General features: G+C 38.1%; 2 protein-coding genes and 1 pseudogene across 2 annotated transcripts; 1 reads left to right on the top strand and 2 right to left on the bottom strand.

Annotated features, from left to right (window-relative positions):
• Positions 1-1,083: 1,083 nt before the first annotated feature.
• LOC114729560 (glycerol-3-phosphate dehydrogenase [NAD(+)]-like) lies at positions 1,084-4,825 on the top strand. The gene is made up of 13 exons (XM_028916582.1): positions 1,084-1,346; positions 1,581-1,657; positions 1,735-1,807; positions 2,004-2,221; positions 2,306-2,413; positions 2,697-2,760; positions 2,842-2,879; positions 2,975-3,095; positions 3,174-3,228; positions 3,325-3,373; positions 3,740-3,869; positions 3,956-4,037; positions 4,280-4,825. The coding sequence occupies exons 1-12, from the start codon at positions 1,151-1,153 to the stop codon at positions 3,994-3,996; spliced, it is 1,170 nt and encodes a 389-aa protein (XP_028772415.1). The 5' UTR covers positions 1,084-1,150; the 3' UTR covers positions 3,997-4,037; positions 4,280-4,825.
• A 215-nt stretch (positions 4,826-5,040) lies between these two features.
• On the bottom strand, positions 5,041-8,837 carry LOC114729537 (alpha/beta hydrolase domain-containing protein 17B-like; annotated as a pseudogene).
• A 3,969-nt stretch (positions 8,838-12,806) lies between these two features.
• On the bottom strand, positions 12,807-15,859 carry LOC114729543 (protein SIEVE ELEMENT OCCLUSION B). Its single transcript, XM_028916559.1, has 7 exons — positions 15,595-15,859; positions 15,404-15,508; positions 14,852-15,300; positions 14,650-14,759; positions 14,398-14,540; positions 13,795-14,292; positions 12,807-13,706 (listed from the first exon to the last, which is right to left on the bottom strand). Exons 1-7 carry the CDS (start codon positions 15,805-15,807, stop codon positions 13,032-13,034), a joined length of 2,193 nt encoding a protein of 730 aa, XP_028772392.1. The 5' UTR covers positions 15,808-15,859; the 3' UTR covers positions 12,807-13,031.
• Between the last annotated feature and the right edge of the window lie 3,828 nt (positions 15,860-19,687).

The following is a 19,687-nucleotide window of genomic DNA, read 5'->3' as shown; positions in this document are numbered from 1 at the left end:
TTGTTTTTAACAAATCAAAATAAATTCCTCCACATATTTATTTTATATATCATAAAATTATGTTTAAAATTATAGTATATTTTCATCCAAACACTTTCTTAGTATATTTATTTCACGGCAGTCCAGGTCTAAATTTCACCCACAAATACAATTTGCGTACTTTGAGGCTTAAATATGACGATATCTTCCTTAAGCAAACGTGTGTCCCTCTCGATCCTTTGTAGTAGATGCGAGGCATTGCAATTAGTGTATTAATTATTTAAGAGAATCCGTAAATAAAGATGGTCGGCATGTTCAGTGCCGGGTCACTTTCCTCGCCCTCCATAATTGGGGCATCTGGTTTGGTCCATCTGTGCAATCGAACTTATTAATAATCAACGTACGGAATTCCCCTTGGCCAAGTTTGGGGCAGAGGTTCCTTTTCTGGGCACGGCATGAACAGATGCCACGTTTCCGGAGAATATTTATACTGTTGGCGTGTGCAGACCCCAGCAACTAGCAGTGCATCCACCTTTTTAAAAAAAAAAAAAAAAAATTTTAGCTGAAGGCAAGAAAAGTAACTCTTTATTTCAGTCATACTCAGTGCCGTAACTTAAATTTAGATGGAGAAAGCTCCATATAAGAATTACTCCTCCGGTCCACCCTATTACTAATGTGTATAAAGATCTTATATTTAAGATCGGAAAAGTATCCCGAAAAGTATCATGTGCTACGAGCTGACCCCTTGGCTTCAAATATACTTTTCGAAGCCCAGGGATTGAACCTGCTTATCGGAAATGGCTAAACGACAGGAAGCATTGAATTCCTACATACGGAAATCAGTTTTTTTAATAGTTAAAATTAAAATTCCGTGACAATTATCGTCAGATTCTTAATGAGATTATTTAAATACGATTTTTCACTTTACAATATGTGATTATGATTTGCGTTTGAGTTTACATTATTTTTTTGGGTATAAATGTCCCATTATTTAAAACCATAATGTTTTGGCCAAAAAAAAAAAAACATAATGACGAAAATAGCATATTGCATGGATTTAAGCTAAGCAGGGTAGGATCAGTGAAGCGTAGATTCAGGGAAGGACGTAGTTCAGAACAGCAACCCATTTTCGCACAATTGCGGCGAAGAGTGCAAGGCTAGGAACAACTCAATGCAATGCTCTCGCTTCAATTCCCTTCCCTCGTATTCAATCTCCCCCTCCCTTGATCTCTACATGACCCCACACCTGCAAAAAGCTCGCAATGTTTCACTCGGATCCAAAGTCACCGTCGTTGGCAGCGGCAACTGGGGCAGTGTTGCGGCTAAACTCATCGCGTCCAATACCTTGAGGTTCACCTCCTTTCATGGTGCGTTTTGCTTCTGCTGCTGTAAATTTTCACCCTCTTTCGTTTCTGGGCCGCGCCCGAAACCAGCCTTGTGATCTGTGAATGAGATACTTATTTTCTTTTTTTCCTCACTCGAGCGATGCTCTTTAACTGAATTTGGAGAGTTTGACAGACCTTTCTCAGCTAATCAACACGGTATCCGTGTGTCGTAGAATCCTAAAGCTATCTTTCTGATGAATTCTCTGATTGACTCAGATGAAGTGAGGATGTGGGTATTCGAGGAAACATTGCCCAGTGGCGAAAAGCTCACTGATGTCATCAATGGAACCAATGTAAGGCCGACTCGTGCATTATTCGTTTCGTGAATCCAATATCCTCCCATTATTAACATCTTCACTCCTTTTGGTAGGAAAATGTTAAATATCTTCCGGGAATTAAGCTGGGCAAAAATGTAGTTGCAGATCCCGATCTTGAAAATGCGGGTAATGATTTCTTGTTTATCCATAGCTCCACAATGTCATTATATAGATATATCACAAGGTCCAATCAGAACAGGACCAACATTTTAGTACGTGGAAAGGACATAAAAAACCCACAAACATTTACAATTATTCACTTTTACTTTGAGGTGGTTTTTGGGGTCAACTTGTCTGCTGTTCTGATTGGGTAATTATGCAGTGAAGGACGCGAATATGCTAGTCTTTGTGACCCCACATCAATTCGTGGAGGGAATATGCAGGAAGCTTGTAGGGAAAATTAAGACAGATGCAGAAGCCATTTCCCTTGTTAAAGGGATGGAGGTCAAGGTGGACGGTCCCCGCATGATGTCTACTCTCATTTCCCAGCAACTGGGAATCAATTGTTCTGTCTTAATGGGGGCCAACATAGCAAATGAGGTAGTTAACAATAAACTTAGTGTTAATTTATGCCATGTGCTGTGCCATCCCGTGTTCCTGTTCCAACTGATACTGTTTCTACAGATTGGCCAAGAAAAATTTAGTGAAGCAACCATCGGGTACAGGCAGAATAGGGGGGCTGCAGAGACGTGGGTTCAATTGTTTAATACTCCCTATTTCAACGTGACGGCCGTAAGTGCAGCATAAATTCTGATTGATTTACAATAAACTTGTGAAATTCTTATCACACGAGATTCCAGATGAAACTGAATCAATCAAGAAATTTGCTTGAAGTAATCTGCTACACCAAGAGAAAGTTGACCGGGCAAAAACTGAGAAAATAAAATTGATGCATGATGAATCATGTGAACTGTTATATTACTGTTTATTTATTTATTTATTTTGATTATACATTATTGTTTGTTTATAAGACAGTATGCTTTGTGCTTACGTTTTGCATTATATGGAATAATAGGTCCAAGATGTTGAAGGGGTCGAACTGTGTGGAACTCTTAAAAATATTGTGGCCGTGGCCGCAGGTGTGTACAAAATATCCTGCAGTTTGTTTCCCCCTTTTCAATTTTAGTGAATGACCAAGGAATGAAAACCAAATGGGACAGGTTTTGTTGATGGCTTGGAGATGGGAAATAATGCAAAAGTAAGTTTCAAAATTTTCATCTTCTGAAGATTTTTAGGGAAAAAGGAGAAGTATAAATAGATTCCGTCGTGTTTTTGTTTTCCACATATGCCTAGGCTGCTATCATGCGATTAGGTCTGGAAGAGATGAAGGCGTTTTCCAAGCTACTCTTTCCATCTGTCAAGGACAGCACCTTTTTGGAAAGCTGTGGTGTGGCTGACCTTATCACAACATGCTGTAAGGAAGCTGTTTGACTTAATATCTCTTTTCATTTCTTATCTAGGGATTTCATCCGAACCAAATCATTCATGGCAGTGGGTGGAAGAAACAGGGAAGTTGCTGAGGCTTTTGCCAAGAGTGGAGGGAAGAGGTGGGTTTTCCCTCTCTGATAATGACGTATCATCTTGGGAGAGAAAAGGACAACAATTGATTTAATCTTGCCTGCTTTGGCTCTTTATCTCTGCAGGTCATTTGATGAGCTTGAAAAAGAGATGTTGCAGGGCCAGAAATTGCAGGTTTAATAACTTAAAGTGACATAACAAAATTTTTAGATTTTGTGCATTGATCAGGTGTTCTACTGATAATTTTTGTCTACAACTAGAGTATCAAAATTGAAATCTAGGCACTAGTTATCATATATATGTGCATTCATTAGGAGTTCTACTGCCTACATGCATAACTCGTATCATTAATTAAAAGACAGTGTAAATTCTCATATTTTATGAGATGTTCTTCCATGCACGAGGATTATTAATGATTGTTATCACCAGAAAGAATCATGGACATGGGTCACATTCATTACAGGTTATTAATCCAAAACTTGTAAAATTTGTGTGATTGATTATACCGTGTCCTTACTTGACTAATTTTCTCGGACGAAGGGGGTCTCTACTGCAGGCGATGTTTATGAAGTTCTAAGCCATAACGGATGGCTTGAGTTGTTCCCCCTCTTCTCATCAGTGCATGAGATATGCACTGGCCGCCTCCCACCATCTGCCATAGTTCAACACAGTAAGCACAAAAACTAGTTCTTCCAGATACTAGTCTTGGAGAAGAAAATTGTCTTGTTGCTGAAATGACATATATTACATTTACAGATCAAAGAAAACTGAAGAGTAAATGTCTTGGAAGGATTTGATTACTTCTGGACCTTCTTTGTTCCCAAAAATCTCATGCCAAGTAAGTGTTTCTGTCCTGGTTACGTATGCTGCATAAATTATGCTAATTGTTTTGTGTCTCTTCGAAGGCAGCTTTGCTAATTCGTTTCTAGGTTCATTTCTTAAGTTTTTTCCACTGCAAGCTACACAGGCAACAGAAAAACACATTTTATGTGGTGTTTTAAACCTGTTAACTAAGTACGCCCTCTTTTTTTTTTTTTTTTTCCCTTTCCAAATTTCTAATTGGAAACAAATGCCTGCAGTCGGACGCCTGTGGTAAGGGAAAACAAAGCGTCTCTTTTAGCTCTCAGAGCAGCGAAGACTTTTTACACTGCAAATAAATCCCATAAGGAGGGAATATGGTCTGCTCACGAGATATTAGGTCGTTGTCATCATCTGCAGGATTTAGTTACTGAAGCGCACATGACATTAGTAAGAACCTTGTTGGAGCATCTGATTGAAGACAGCTTAACCTTAAAGCTATGTCTGATTAGGAGAATCTGAGTGAGGGAAGAAGGAAAAGATACTGCATATATCCTGTTGATCACAAAGTCACCTAAAATGCGGAAAAGAAGACAACTGTACCAGTGAAAGTGATTCCAATTGTTTGCCTTTTTTTAAAGCGACAAATGGGTTGATGGGATTGGAATTCTAAAACGAATTTTTTTTTTTAATAAAATTCTCTTTCCATAAGGTCGAAGTTGCTACCTTTTTTTGTACTTTTGGTTGGTGGTAGCTTGCCACAATCCAAAAATGTCTGTTACTGTGAAAATTTTCATAAATTTATGTGGCTATATTTCATGATTTAAACACGCGTTGTTTTAGTCATTTGTACGTACTTGGAACGAATCAACAGGGATTTTGCTTGTCATCAAAACTGATAAGAATAGAGTGTTATATATTGAACGGCTTTGTAAATCAGAACCATCAACCATGTACTATCAGACCAAAACATGGTCAATTATTTATTAAATTGTCAAATAAATATTGTTTATGGAACTTGTTGAGCACGCACAAGAATAATAAATAATGTAATTTTGATTCACAGCGAAGAGTTTATACAAAAATGTTATCAAGGCGGCACATCAGAACTGTAGAATTCTCCATGAACTCAATTGGGTGGTTGATCTAAAGAGATGCTTTACAGCATTTCCACAAAAAAAGAAAAAATTCTTAGCAGCATTTAATTGGATAGTAATTCCCACACAAACATATTAAAAGGAGAAAGAGGGGCGAGAGCATCTCAATGAACAGTGAATCTAGCTGTAACACCAAACCCTTCCTTGAATGCCAATAGTTATTTATATGTCATAAAACATGCTACACAACCAGTAGACCACTGACTTAAGGAAGAAGGAAAGAAAAAAAGTATCCCAGAAAACCAACCCAGGCATGAATATATGGCTATAATGAGAGTTATCCTGTCCTTATTCTGTCTAGCCGGTCAACGCTCTTCCGTGCCTTTTCCAGTTGATGATCAATGCTCTTTCGAGACTTCTCGTGGCAATCCACACTTCTCCGAGACCTTTCCATATGCTCAAAAGAAATTCTTAATTTCTCTAGCTTATCAACGTTGCTAGACAGGTTCTTCAGTTTCTCAGGCCTGTCTGTGCTCTTCCTTGGTTTTTCTCTGCGATCAGTGCTCTTTCTACCGATTTCAAAAAAATCTGTACTCTTTCTCGGCTGTTCAAACTGGTCCGTGCTCCTCCTAAAACTGTAACGTTGTGATGGAGATTTCTCCACTGTGGCTACAAACTTCTTCAGATGCCTGATGTACTCGGGAAAGTGCTCCAAATCACAATGATTACCCCCTTTGAGCCACAGTGGTTCGTACTTCTCTTTACACAGTTCCCACAGTTGCTTGCCATGGGAGCAATCTACAACTTCATCTGAAGTCCCCTACACAACAATTTGAATGATATTATGAGTAATAGTGGCCGTTAGAAGAATACTCAATATATCATATTGTAAATGCTTGCCAATATAGCGAGTTGTTTGGGCATGATAAATCCTCCAAGAAACAGTCCTAGAATACTGTCTCACTTACTGCATGGTTACCATCATAAACGCATCTCACTAATGCCATTCAAACCAAGAGCAAAACGGGCTTCATAAGGAATTGAGCAACTGAATTGTAAATTTGCTTTCAAACAGATATACATGCACATTTTGCCTGATATAGGGTGAAAGTAAGCAACTGACAGAGGAAAGATAGTTTTCTTCCTAGTTTTATACCTGTGAGACTAAAAAGACCAGTATTACTCAAATTACTTTATTTGAAAGGAATTTATTATCTCCTATTTAATACATAAGAAAAACAGAATGAACTTCATTGAAATGTGCAGAAGAGTTTAGAGATGGTTTGACAGGTTTAGTTACTTTTAAGCTTGACTCAGGAAAAAAAAATGGCAAGGAATATTATATATCAAAGACTACGTTTTTGAAACCCTGTCAAAAACGGGAAATTTGATCAAGGCATAACAAAAAGGGGAGTAAAATGCCCTCAGGAAAAAGGCCAGAGGATCCCCTCTCCCTCTCTCCCTCTCTGTTTTTTTTTGGACCAAATTCTTACTATTCAGTAAATCTTAATCAGGAGTCAGGACGGCCAATATCTGCTAAAAATATTTTTATATTTTCAATTGAAAAAATTCAATTATCTAGATGGATTGGATGGTAATAATTTGCACAAAATAGAGAGAATTCACTCAAAAAAGATGTTGGTATTCATATGAAATAATAGAAACAACACAAGTACAATGTAATAAAATAGCATTAAATCTATGATGAATGCAAATCATTCTTAAAATAGTTATATAAAATATAAATATTTTGTACAGCATACTTACATGGATAATAAGAACTGGACAATTAACAAGTGGAATTTTGTCAATATTCTGCACATGAACAGAGAGTAGTGTCATATTGGTTGAAAAGTTCACATGCCTGGAACTTAGCAATCTTTAATTAAAAACATTTAATTATCAATCAGAAATCATATCAGTAAATCACCTTATATATGTCAAACCAGTAGGTACGCTTCACAGGATACATAACCCTTAAGCCAGACAATATGGGACTGTGCAGGACAACAGCTCTCAAATGGGGCAACCTTGCAGCAAGATCCAAAGTGGGGCCGCTACCAACAGATTGCCCATAAAGAATTACATCTTCCTGCTTGGTGCCATAGCTTTCTTCTAGACACTTATATGCAGCCTCAATATCGGCATATGTATTCTGTTCACTTGGCTGCATATGAGGAAACATTTTTGTCAGATGATTTTTAAGCTCTAAGACTACACTAATGCATGATACCACATGTTTACATCAATACCAATGACATTATGATATTCTTACAAACCTTTCCTGATGATTGGCCATACCCAGAATAGTCATACCTGCACAAAATCAGAGCGAGATTGTGAGAAAAATTGCCAAAGTACACTTCATCATTCGTGCTGAGAACAGTTGAGGATATTGTCTCCATCACAATTAACAGATAAAATACATGCATTTCCAGAAATTTTCTGCACGCGGTCAATGAATTAGACCAATTTCAGCAAGTGATAACGGGAGGATGTCCATTGAACCTCGATATTGGCATGTTACTGGTTTTGCAGTTCTGAAGTCATGAAGCTGACGTGGACAAATAAATTTATACAGACTGATTAACAGAATTACGGTGATTAAGATAACGGATACACCAAACAAAACCCGCCAGTGCATCATCTGCCTATACGTGCAATGGGATTGCAGGCTTGAAAGATAGAGGAAAAATGTTACGCAGTATTATAAACCCTCAAAACAATATGAATCTAAAGCCACGACATTAAACAATCCCTTATCAACAAATCACCAGAATTATATACATTGATCAGGAATTTCAGACCATCTAAAGAAGCATTTGATGCTAAAGAAATATCACACTGAAATTGAAGCTGAAATCTGAGAAACCCCAGTTTGATAGGATCCCATGTCACGATCACTGAGTCCTTATTTCATAGGATACCAAATTAGCTATGATTTTCCCTCCGTGAGCAAATGAAAAACCTTCCACGCACATGGAAACCCAGAATCCAAATGACCAGGACACAGGAAGTAAAAATGCTAAATTTAGACGAGTCATTATTTAAAACTGACACGAGAGAGAACGAAGCACCAAAATGCAAAAGCAGTAAATAGTAGAAACAGAGGTAAAGCAGTAGAGAGAGAAGTGAAACAGAGTACCCCATGAGATTGACGCGCAAATGGATGCTGAGATCAACGAAGAGCTCGTACATCTGGCCGAGATCGGCGGCGTTGCCGTGAGAGTAGAGCAAGGTGGAGGTAGCCATGGGATGCCGAATGTAGACTGCGACAATCTCACTGCCGCGACGAGTGGGCAACTTGAGAATTTCAATGTTCTCGCGGTGAGGGAAGGGACTGAGAGCAAAAGGCCGGTGAGGTCGTCGGTGACTAATTTATAGGATGGTGGGTTCGGCGGGAAGAAGGCGAACTTGGCCGCCATAGAAGAAGTTACCCCACCCATCACTCTCTCCCTCTTTCTCTCCTGTTTTGGTCTTCCTCGTCCTGAATTCCCACGCTGAAGTAATTCAGATCCACGACATTCCTTCCTTGCCTTTCCTTCTTTTTTTTTTTTAATTTTTTTCTTTTCCTTTTCTCTTCACACTCGGTTTCTTTCTCTTTCCAGAAGACGAAACTTTTTGGAAATAGAAAGAGAAGAGCGACAGTGAAAGGAGCTTCTTTCTACGGTGTTTTGGCAAATGGGCGCTTCGAATGTGCGAAATTGGGATTGAAAATGAAAATGAGAGTGAGAGAGAGGAGAGAGCGTGATAAAGTGTGCGTGGGGAAGAGGTCTGGCTTGCCTCGCTTGCTTTGTTTTGCTTTAAGTTGGGCCAGTGGGGTATGGAGGCATGGACCAATGGATTTCATTTCACATCATTTTGTCATTGTACTCTGATATCGCTGCCTCCTTCCCATTTCCCCGTCATCTCATCCCATCAGTGCATGTACATGCGTCTTCCTGCTCCCCATCTCCATAGTAATTTGCTGCTTCTTTCACTTTTCACAAATCTTTCATGAAAAAACGCATTATTATTCTGAGACCATGAAAAATTAATCTCTATATATACATATTATTATATGGAGAGTAAGGGATAGTTGAGGTGAAATATGATGGCATGAAATAAAAATGACTGTGGCTTATCAAGAAGAAATATCAGATATAATTGAGAGACACACACTCATTCGCCATTAGTGTTGAGATAAGATGGAATAAAGGAAAGCGTGAATCAAACGCCTTGGTGATGAGACGATGGAGCAATTGACAAGGAGCAGACAACTGAAGGAGGCAGAGATGGTGAGATATGAATGGAATATCCCTGTTTTTTTTCTCCATCTTTCTTTGTTTTTTTGTTTTCATTTTGGGATCCAATCAATCGTGGCCACCGGTGCAGATTCATGTGCTTTTCAATACTGTTTTTGGATGATTTAAGAAAAAGCTTAGTAGTTGACATGTTAAACTTTAATCCGATTCTCTCCAGACAGCTGGAATTATGGAACCGAGGCCAACTTTTTGCATTCCACATTCAAACAATAATCATCATCATCATTCTCCTCCTTCCTCTGTTTTGAGACTTCCCAAACAAACTATACGGATTCCTCCCTCCATGTAAATCCCTCCTCCTTTTGGTCACTGTTCTTTTACTTAAAGGCCCATTAACCCCTTAATTAAGCAACCAAACGCTTTAATTAACCTCCAATAATCACACTAACTAATCCCACGCAGCTGCCTATCATACTGTCACCAGGGTAAGGCCAGGAAAACACAACACAGTCATATTGGCATCGTTTTTTCTTTTATGAGGGACAAATCGAAAAGATACAGGCACTGTGTCATTTTCTCTAAGCAAACCAATGAAGCAAAATAGCCAAATGTTTCTCTGGCTTCATGAGACATCGCCATCATTGTTCATTTGTTCTTTGTATTTGTAAATGGAATGTAGCAATATGTTCTTCGGTCGAGTAGGTCCTCACCCCAAATTCACGTGGAGTTGCCACCTCCGTGAAACCTCAGAGAAAAGTTAAAAACATAGAACCAGCAATCGTACTACCCTCGTAACATACAAACACGTGAACGTGAACATGAGCATGGAAAAACCAAACCTCAAAAAAAAAAAAAAAACTTGCCCAGAAATAACAACGCAAATCCCCATGAAATCATCCCGATGCCTCATCTCTGGGATCCCCAGACACAGGCTTCACCAAAAGCTTCAAAACAAGTGTTGCACATTTGACAGATGGGACCATATGGTCAAAATTACCCATATCGATTCCCACGTAGACAAACGTCATCTGTTAGTCATGATACCAGTCACGATCCGTGGGCCCAATATTTCCGGAATAAGCTTGGATTTAGGTCACAGGACAGACGCTAATCTCATTGGGAAGAAAAGGACTGTACACAAACGAACATAATAGTTTCTTTGGGTCAAAATATAAGATAAATTTTATTTATTTAAGTTTATCAAGAAATTTGTTAAATTACTTTAAAATAATAAATATATAAAGCATGTATTTTTTAAAAATATGTTCTTATTAATGAAAAAAATAAGTAAAAAATTTTATAAATGAAACAAAGAGAAAAGAAAATATATAGAGATAAAATTAGAAAAAACTCATTAAATATTTAAATCAAAATAAATATTATTTCATAAAAAAAATACAAAATTTAACTTATATTTTAGATCGGAAGAAGTGTAATCAGGTGCATAACTAGTCAACTAGAATTCAAGTCGAAAGAAAGGCTCTCTGTTTATGTTGCGGGTCCCCCTAAAATATAATAGGCCGGGCAAAGACAATGATGGGCTGGGCTGCACTCACCTTACCCGTATCTGCTGCCCGTTGTGATGGAAAGACAAACCAGAGAGAATATTATTATTACCACCATATCAAAATTTTAATATAAAAACTAATTAATTAATTTGAGTAGATTAAAAAGTTTTTTGAGCTATTTATTTAAAATTTATTAGCTAAAACTATCATTTGATTAAAACTTTTAATACATACAACTATTATAAGAATTGTTTTGAAAAAAATGGATAAATATAATTGATAAAGTAGATTGATGTTTTACATTTAGAATCAAATTAAAATTTAAACTAACTCTTATACTACCTCTGATCTTTAATACTCCTCCGGTTCTTAATATAAGACCCATTTAACTAATTTGATTAGATTAAGAAAGTTAGGTAAGTTAGTTAATTATAAGAAAAGTGACACATTTTTCCTAAAACACCATAATCATCTTTCTTAATACTCATTCTTTCTCTTCTACTTGATTATAATTGAGGGAATATCTATAGGGGTAATTTAGAAAAAATTGATAAATATGAAAAATGGGTCTTATATTTAGGACCAAAACCAACTCACTAATTGGGTCCTATATTAAGGACCGGAGGAGTACAATATCTTATTTGATTTTTATTTTAGTCATAAATATAAGACCCTAATATACTTTGTCTTTCATTTTTTTTCAAGATTATCCTTTTAATAATAGTAGTTTTGACGAATAAATTTGATTAGCAAGGATATTTTAGGACACTTATTTATTACAAATAACTAATTTAACTCATTTTTTTAATTTACTCAAATTAGTAAACTAAGAGTACCCAAGGTAGTATTAAAGAAAGGTAGTGTTATGAGTGTTTGATGGATGTATCGTGCAAGTGATTCTAAGCAGAGAGTGTATAACAGGAGGCAGAGTCGGCACTGGTGCTGATGGCATGGCGACTGCAAGCATTCAGACAAATCCAGGATGGGGTCGTGTAGCAGTTGGATTATCCTCGTCTGACATGAACGACACATCTAGAACTAAGATATATTGTTACTTATGGCACACGATATAACAAGGAATACACATCTTGACTGGGATAGACTAAGGATATATATCAAGAGCATTAAGTATTAGAAATATTCATGAACTCGGAGGAATCCGTTCATAAGTAGTGAGTACTGTTCAAAGATCTTAAATAGGGTTATTAGACATACGCGTAAGCTTCATGAGGTTTTCAAATTTAAACCTTTCAACTTTACCGCACCTGAAAAATACTTTATGTGAGCAACTATCCACAAGCATCAGTAGCGGTAGCATTTAAGAATATGAACATTTAACTAATTAAGAGCATTTGCCCGGAAGAAACAGTGCTATATGTTCAGATGAGATTTCAAACAATGTTTTTGAACTTTATAGCAATGGAAAACTGTACCAGATTATTAGATTTTTGTCTTGATGATAACAATTCAATGCAAAATCAATAGAAGAATAAACGCAAAAGAGTTCCTCACACTATGGCAGCTGAACATGACTCTTTTGTGGATAGTTTCACAGATAAAGAACAGAACTAAAACATAACAATCTGAGAAATATGGAAAAGTCTGCAAAATACGCCCCCGATATGCTTTAATTCTACCCTCATTATATATTGAATACCTGTCCTAAGTCCCAGGGTCACTGTTGAACAGACACATGTTTTCCTCAATCGTACCAGAGTTCCAATCAGTAAGTTTTCCTCAAATCTTTGATCTTACACCACAATTCTTACAAATGAAGAATGTTATCCAACACGTTAGCTACTGGCACGTTCCTATGATGACTTAACAAATATATATGTAGCAGTTTGAAACTCAGAGGCGTGATAACACACAGGGAGCTCAGCAGACCAAAAATGTTACTGGGGCAATAAATAAAGCTGAAAGAAAAGCAAAGGCATGATGTGAAATTATTGACGAAAACTGCGGTATTATTGATTGATATCAATCACATGACAAGCAGCTCTTGACAAAATAAAGGATCACTCCCCTCAGCGTGAAAAGGCACACGAGGACGTGCGATGGCTGAGCGAAACCGTACGTCCTTGGCCACTCATGGGGGGTGAGTACGTAACAAAAACACACAGAATTGAAATTAACGGGATGAAACAGAACAGTGACGAGAACATGTGGAGGCGTGTGTGTTGGATTATATGGTGGGAGGAGACACGGCGCTGACCACGAACGCCTCATCGGCAGCTTCATCGTGGCAGCACTGGAAGGTGGTAAGAACGTTCATGTGACGCTGGCACTCAGGGCACCTCAGCCTCTCTGGAATTCTGCCCATCGCATGAGAAAACTCGAATCTGCAACACGGATTCTCTACTGCATGAAGCTTCCTGTAATGCTCTGCAAAAGCATTATCGAAACCATCTTTCTCAGCTTTCTGCATCCACATAGTGTCGTACTCCATCAGGGTCTGTAACCCAGTATTGGCATGGCCGTTCACCACAATGCGAGACCCTTTTGCCAGAATTACCCATCCGCCCAGTTTGTCATAGCTCAGAAGCCTCTTGATCTCTTGCATCACCAGGTCATGATCATCGGCTTGCTGCAGCTGAATCTTGGAGAACAGCATGCTCTCGAGTCGGGTCCAGAAGAACCAGATCATGCTCTGCTCTTGCCAGCTGTGAGTGTTGAGCTTGTCCTGCATTATGCTCTCAAGAACTCGCCGTACCTGATCCTTCTTCGTGCTCTTCCCTACATACACCATCTCTAATGGTATGCGTGCCGCCATTTGTACCCTCCTTGCTTCCCTCACGAAGTTCCTCACCCACACATAGTCATCTCCTCCGTACAGAAATATGAACTTCCCATCCTTCATCTGTTCAGTAATTAGTTACGCAATTTTTTTCAGTTGAGCCATGTTCAGATCCATGAATGTATGTGATTTTATGTTCGTGCATGCTTACCCAGTTGAGTATTTCGGTGTCGATACCGTCGACGACGAGCTCCAGACGCCAGCTTTCTTCCCTCCAGAGGGCTTCTTCTTTTGAGCTGGTGAAAGGGAAGGCGCTGCTTCCCCAAATCCACATCATGTGGATGGCGTTAGGGCATACTACCCTGCCCTGAGGATCCAACACTACCAGGATTGGCTTGTTCTTGTACTTCCATTCGTTTCGGACGAACATAAGCACTGCCTTGCTTATCAATGAAGGATGATACACAGAGTACCACGGCATCGTCTCTCTCAGGTTCTCGAACTGCCTTTGCTGTTGCTCTGTCATTTGATCGCCGGTGAGACGATCCACAACTGGGATCCACACCAACTCATATCTGTTCTCCAGCTTTGTTGCGTGTACCCTCGATTCATTGTATATCTGTTCAAGGATTAGCAGCTCGTCGTGGGAGAAATCCAGACCCGAGATTAGCAGCAACACGTTTTTCCTCCTCAGCACATCAATCCCAACCTGTTTATTTCCATTTTATGAATGCTTGAGTAATTAGCATGATTTTTGAGTAATACTAATATATATACAAATGATCATAATTCTTTGTGTGGTAGATGATCAAACCCTTTTCCTAGTAGCACCGTCGTAGAGAGGGAGTAAATCATCCCTAGCATATATCAGAGCCTTTAGAACCCTCATGTTGTCAATGTGAATCATCCTGAAGAGATCGCACAGCATTTCATAGGCTTCGGCATCCATCTTTTTCTCTGCATATAACGGTGATTTTGTGTCATGGAATTAAGGCATGGTATATACTGGGATACATGATATATATGTTTACTATGCTTCCACATGACATAATGAACTGCCTTTTACCAATGTATTTGTAGCAGACATCCAGGTGCTTCCTGAGATGCTCAAGGATGGTTTTGAGCTTGTGACCCAAAGTGGATAGCTCCCAAGCCTCTGTGGTTGACAGCATGAACCTGCAACCAGTGATAAATATATATTCACTCAATTTTCATTTTTATATATATATAATCATTAGAAAATATCATAATTGACAGGAACAACATACTCATAGCCCATAGTAGTGAGGCTTGTAATCTGAGTGGCGCAAGCAATAATGCCCCTAACGCTCCAGTAGGAAGCAATGGGGATATGGGCAGAGGCAGTGGTGTAGCTTGACACATCTGGGGTGATGTATGTCTGAGGCAGGTCATTGAACTCAATGACACATCTTGTAACCTCCAATATGACCCTGACAAGATCATTAAGCGCATCAAACCTTGGTTTCAATGGGCCAGCATGCTCCATGATACCAGGAAGTTGCTTCAGGACAGCCATTGATTTGGCCAGAGAGTTTGTGGAATGAATATGGGCGAGCAGCCAAAATTCTCCATAGCTCAGAGCAAAAGCAGCCAAGACCAGCACCAACTTCACATCCCACTTGAAATTTGTAAGCATGTCAAATATTGAAACTGTTGTGGTGTGCGCATCCACGCCACTTAGAGCCTTGTAGGAAATCTGAGATTTTATTCATAATCACATGCTTGTCAGTAACTGAGCATTTGAAAGATGAATATAATTTTGATATATAAAGAGTTTTTGGATTCTAATTGCTGTTCACCTCGCAGGCTATCCGATCTATCCTGTAGGCTAGACTCTCCATGACGGTGAAGTAGCTGGCAGGGTGGTCTCTGTCATCAACTTGATCACCAATTCCCATGGTACCCTGCGGGAAAGGAATACTAAGAGAAGGAGAGGCAGGCAAGAGTCAACTGAAGAAGTAACTGTAAATGGACAGTTAAAGCATCGTACCATTGAAACACCTTCAGATTCCAAGGTGGCATGTTTAAGAATGTCTTCAACAAGACGGAGGAGTGGCTTGACGTCATGCTCTAGTCCATCAGGATTATGATCTGCCAGTATTTTCTTGACAAGGATTGTGTCGTCCGACATAGTAGGCACGTTCCTGTCAGTTTTCATCAGTTGCTGCATTGTATTCAACTTAGCGAAGTTAGCCAAGGCCATCGTGAGCAAGAGGGGAAGCTAAATGCAGACAAAGGACTCTAGGTTTTGAGACAGAGAAGAGAAGAAAGATTGCGTTTTGCTGCCATGTAGTAGCAGGTCATTATATAACCCTCAGAAAGGAATAAAGCCTACATGAATCTACTTCCTTGCTTTCACCATAATTAAGTCTTCGGAACGTTATGAGTAAGCTAGTCATTGGCATCTTCCTGTCTTCTGTCCCCACACCACATCTTCACTTTAGTGCTGTACATCTGTATCTTGTCCACAGAACTGCAGTATCCAAAACAAAATAAGAAACACCGAACAGCCAAATTCTGATCAGACTGTTTGGCAGCTTATACCTACAAAATCTTCTCACCGTGTCTGTGAAAGCGTGAAACTCATGGATAATGGCCTGTGAAAGAATATTGCAGAATTGAGTACTATATAAGTAGAGTAATAGCCTGATATGTAGTAGTATCTGCACATGCACGTAAACGTGTGCAGCAAATTACTCGGGGTGAGTGGTCCAAGCAGTATATAAAGATTCGGGTTAACCAATAAGTATCACAGTATTTACTAAATATGTCATAACCAGATTCAAATCATGGTGGCCATTGGGAAACTTGGTGAAGATCGTTGTTGTGATTTGCTTCTTTACTTGATTCCGTTTTCTTCTTGCAAAGTCAGTTGGGTATATTTTGATTTATGCCAAAAACAACCAAAAGCTATAAAGGACATAGAACTGAGAGATTTGATGCCTTGCTCTTTTTTATGGAAAAACCATATTGAAGGTACCTATACTTTCTCTTCATTTTTAATTTGGTACCTATGTGTTTTTTTCCCTTTAATTAAACATTTAATTTTATCTTTTTAGCAACATTAGCTCTTATAACTTTGTTCTATTGATATTTTTAGTCTCTACATAAGGATTAATGATGTTAATAGAGGAAAAATAAAGATTTAGTTAAGAACAAAAAACACATAGGTACCAAATTGAAAATTGAAAAAAAGTATAGGTACCTCCAATATGGTTTTCCCCTTTTTTATTACCCATAATATTCCACTGGACATGAAGCTATTCACTGACCACATCGGTTTGACGTCTTGTTCACTGGGAACACCCAAAATGACCATTAAATTAACTTGTCTTGCTTAATGGTCTTGTATGGCCAAAATCATGTGTAATTGAAACCCTGATTAACGTGGCTTAAGGGTGATCTTAATCCCAAAAAATCTTCATTCAATTTTTTAATGAAACCCAAGCCAACAAAATCAAATTGAAATCGAAAACATTCATCGAGGAGGTCTCTGCGTCAAATACTATTATTGACGTGGTTGTTCATTTAATCTTGCCAAGTGAAGTTAAGCGGGATTCAAATTTATTTTCTTTGATTCCTTTTATTTTTGTCGTCAATTGTTTTATCTTTATATAGGAAGGTTGGGTTATGTTATGGCCATTCCCATTCTTGAACCCTCCGCTTAGCGTTCCTCGATAGAGTTAAGCCGACAGCTTAATTGGTGCCCAAAAGTTTGTTTCCAGTGATTTACGGCTGTCTGTACTCTGTAGTTCAATTCAAAGTGCATTTCTCCTATTCTGTTGTTAAAGCGATTAATGGCACACCTTCTTTATTACGCTCCTCCTTCTTTTTTTTCCCCCCCCCCCCTCCATTATACCCTTCTTTTAAGCCTCCTTTCTCCTGCTTATTTATACGTCATTAACTATACTAATTTATAAAAATTAATAAAATTAGGAAAAATACTTAGGTTTCGGTCCCAAAAAAATTACTTACATTAATTATTTGTCAAAAATATGTATTGTTTGGTCTAAAATGTTATTTTAAATTATTTATATTGGACTATCCATGTTAGTAAGACTCTTTTGATGTATGCAATTAATATCAATAGTTTCAAAATTATAAATTTATGGGAGAAAATAAATTGACATTTTATACTCATTATGTCCTTAATGTAAGGCCTAATTAACTAATTTGAGTATATTAAGGATGTTAGTTGAAGTAGTTAATATGATATGTTTTTTAAAAACACTCTAAGCATCTTTTTAATTTCTTTCTTTTTCTTCCTATTTGATTATTGTTAAGAAAACATCAATAAAGTTAATTTAAAAAAAAATTGATAATTATATGAAATATGTCTTATATTTAAAAATATACACTAAGGATCAAAGGAGTACTAAATTTAAGATGAAAGTATAGAGTTAAAGAGTTGCTATATTATGAGAGAGTGACTTATACTAATACTTTGTTTTATGTTAAAATAAAGTTAGAATTTTAAAAGGTAGTAATGAGTAAAACCGAACTGTAACAAAAAAATCAAACCAGATTCAATTTCGATTAGGTTGTCTTAGTTTTCAGTTAGATATTTGATTTTTATTATTTGACAATTCAGTTAATAAATATTGTTATAATAAATATATATGTAGGCGTATGTGAGCTGAAACATATTTATACTTAACAAATATAATTATAATAAATCATCTTGAATAATGAAATTTCATTAATTTAATGATTGTAATTGTGTTTTATTATGCTTTTTCAATCTAAAATATTTCATATTTATATATTTTGATTAACTGATTAACCCAAACATTTTGATCAACTTATTTAATCTATTTTGGTATGACATTCAAAATCAGTTAATTCAGTTTTTATCAAAAACCGAAAAATCTAATACTCACCTCTAGATGAAATGTATAATAATTTAGTTTTTAAAAAGCCAAAATCCGAAGGCTAGCTTCATAATCTGTATGAATTCAATATGATGCAAGTTGAAAATTCGGGGGAACGTGTTTTCCGTTCAAAGTGTGCAGGAAAAGCAGTTTGCAAAGGCTCATCGAGAAAGCTGAAGACAAAATGTTGTGCGAATGTTTGCAAACTAGACCCGTTTCCGGTTGCCCCCAAAAAAAAAAGTCCCATGTCAGAAGATTAAAAAAAGAAGTGTTCGGAGTATTCATTCCCATTTTTTCGGCAGAAGTATTTATTGCCCAGTTATTTTATGAACATGAATATATTAATGTTTGGGTCACAAGTCTGGAACAGCAAAAACACCAGAGAAGCAGCTATGTAAAAATTCACAGCCCATGACTACGAAAAAAAGGGCCTAGATCCACAACGACGCAATCTGTCTAACGATACGACTAATTACAACGGCGGAATACAGCCAAACGTGGCCCTGACCAAGGCGCTCACTAGCGGGCCCCTCCGCTTTAACGGCCGCGCCATCTCCCAACAACTGTTCCCGCCATCACCACCGCTCACCCAATCGCCATTGTCATTCTCCGGAAACTTCGGCAGCGGCGCTGGTTCTCTTCGTCCCTGCCTACTCTTTATCTCGCTCAGATCCATTTCCACGGGAAACTTGAGAATCCCAAAAAGACCGTTGCGATACTTCCGGCTGCTGGCACTCCTTCGGCATCGATTTTCCACAGCCAAAGGTTTGAGAAGCCCATCTGATCGGCCAGTGTCCGATTTAACGAGAGAATGGGATCGTAGAAGGAATGAATTATTTACCTCCTGGGGTGGATGGGGTTCCGATTGACGATGAATGACCTTGCCGCAGAAAACGACGTCGTTGGGAAGGGCGGAACTGCTACTGGGATCGAAACTTGGAGCGGGGAACTCGAAGTCGAAGTGATGCGCGTTCATATCTTAATCACTGGGTTGAAGTTGAAGGAATACAAGAATTGTAATTGGTGAAGGTTGATGAGCGTGGGATACTATATATGATACGGTGCCTTAACTGACTAGGGAGGGAGAAAAAACGGTCCATAGATGGTGGAATGGTACAGGGGCTTCTAGAGGAGAGGACCTAACCCAGGGAGTAAGTCACCAAGGGGCACACATATGATGTTTCGTAGAAGTGTAGCAGAGAAATTTCACTT

This window comes from Neltuma alba, unplaced genomic scaffold (assembly GCF_004799145.2).
Source record: "Neltuma alba isolate B1F8T4 unplaced genomic scaffold, ASM479914v2 tig00012646_pilon, whole genome shotgun sequence".
NCBI classification, from domain to species: domain Eukaryota; kingdom Viridiplantae; phylum Streptophyta; class Magnoliopsida; order Fabales; family Fabaceae; genus Neltuma; species Neltuma alba.
Note: the sequence above shows the minus strand (reverse complement) of the source record. Positions and strands in the feature narration are given on the sequence as shown.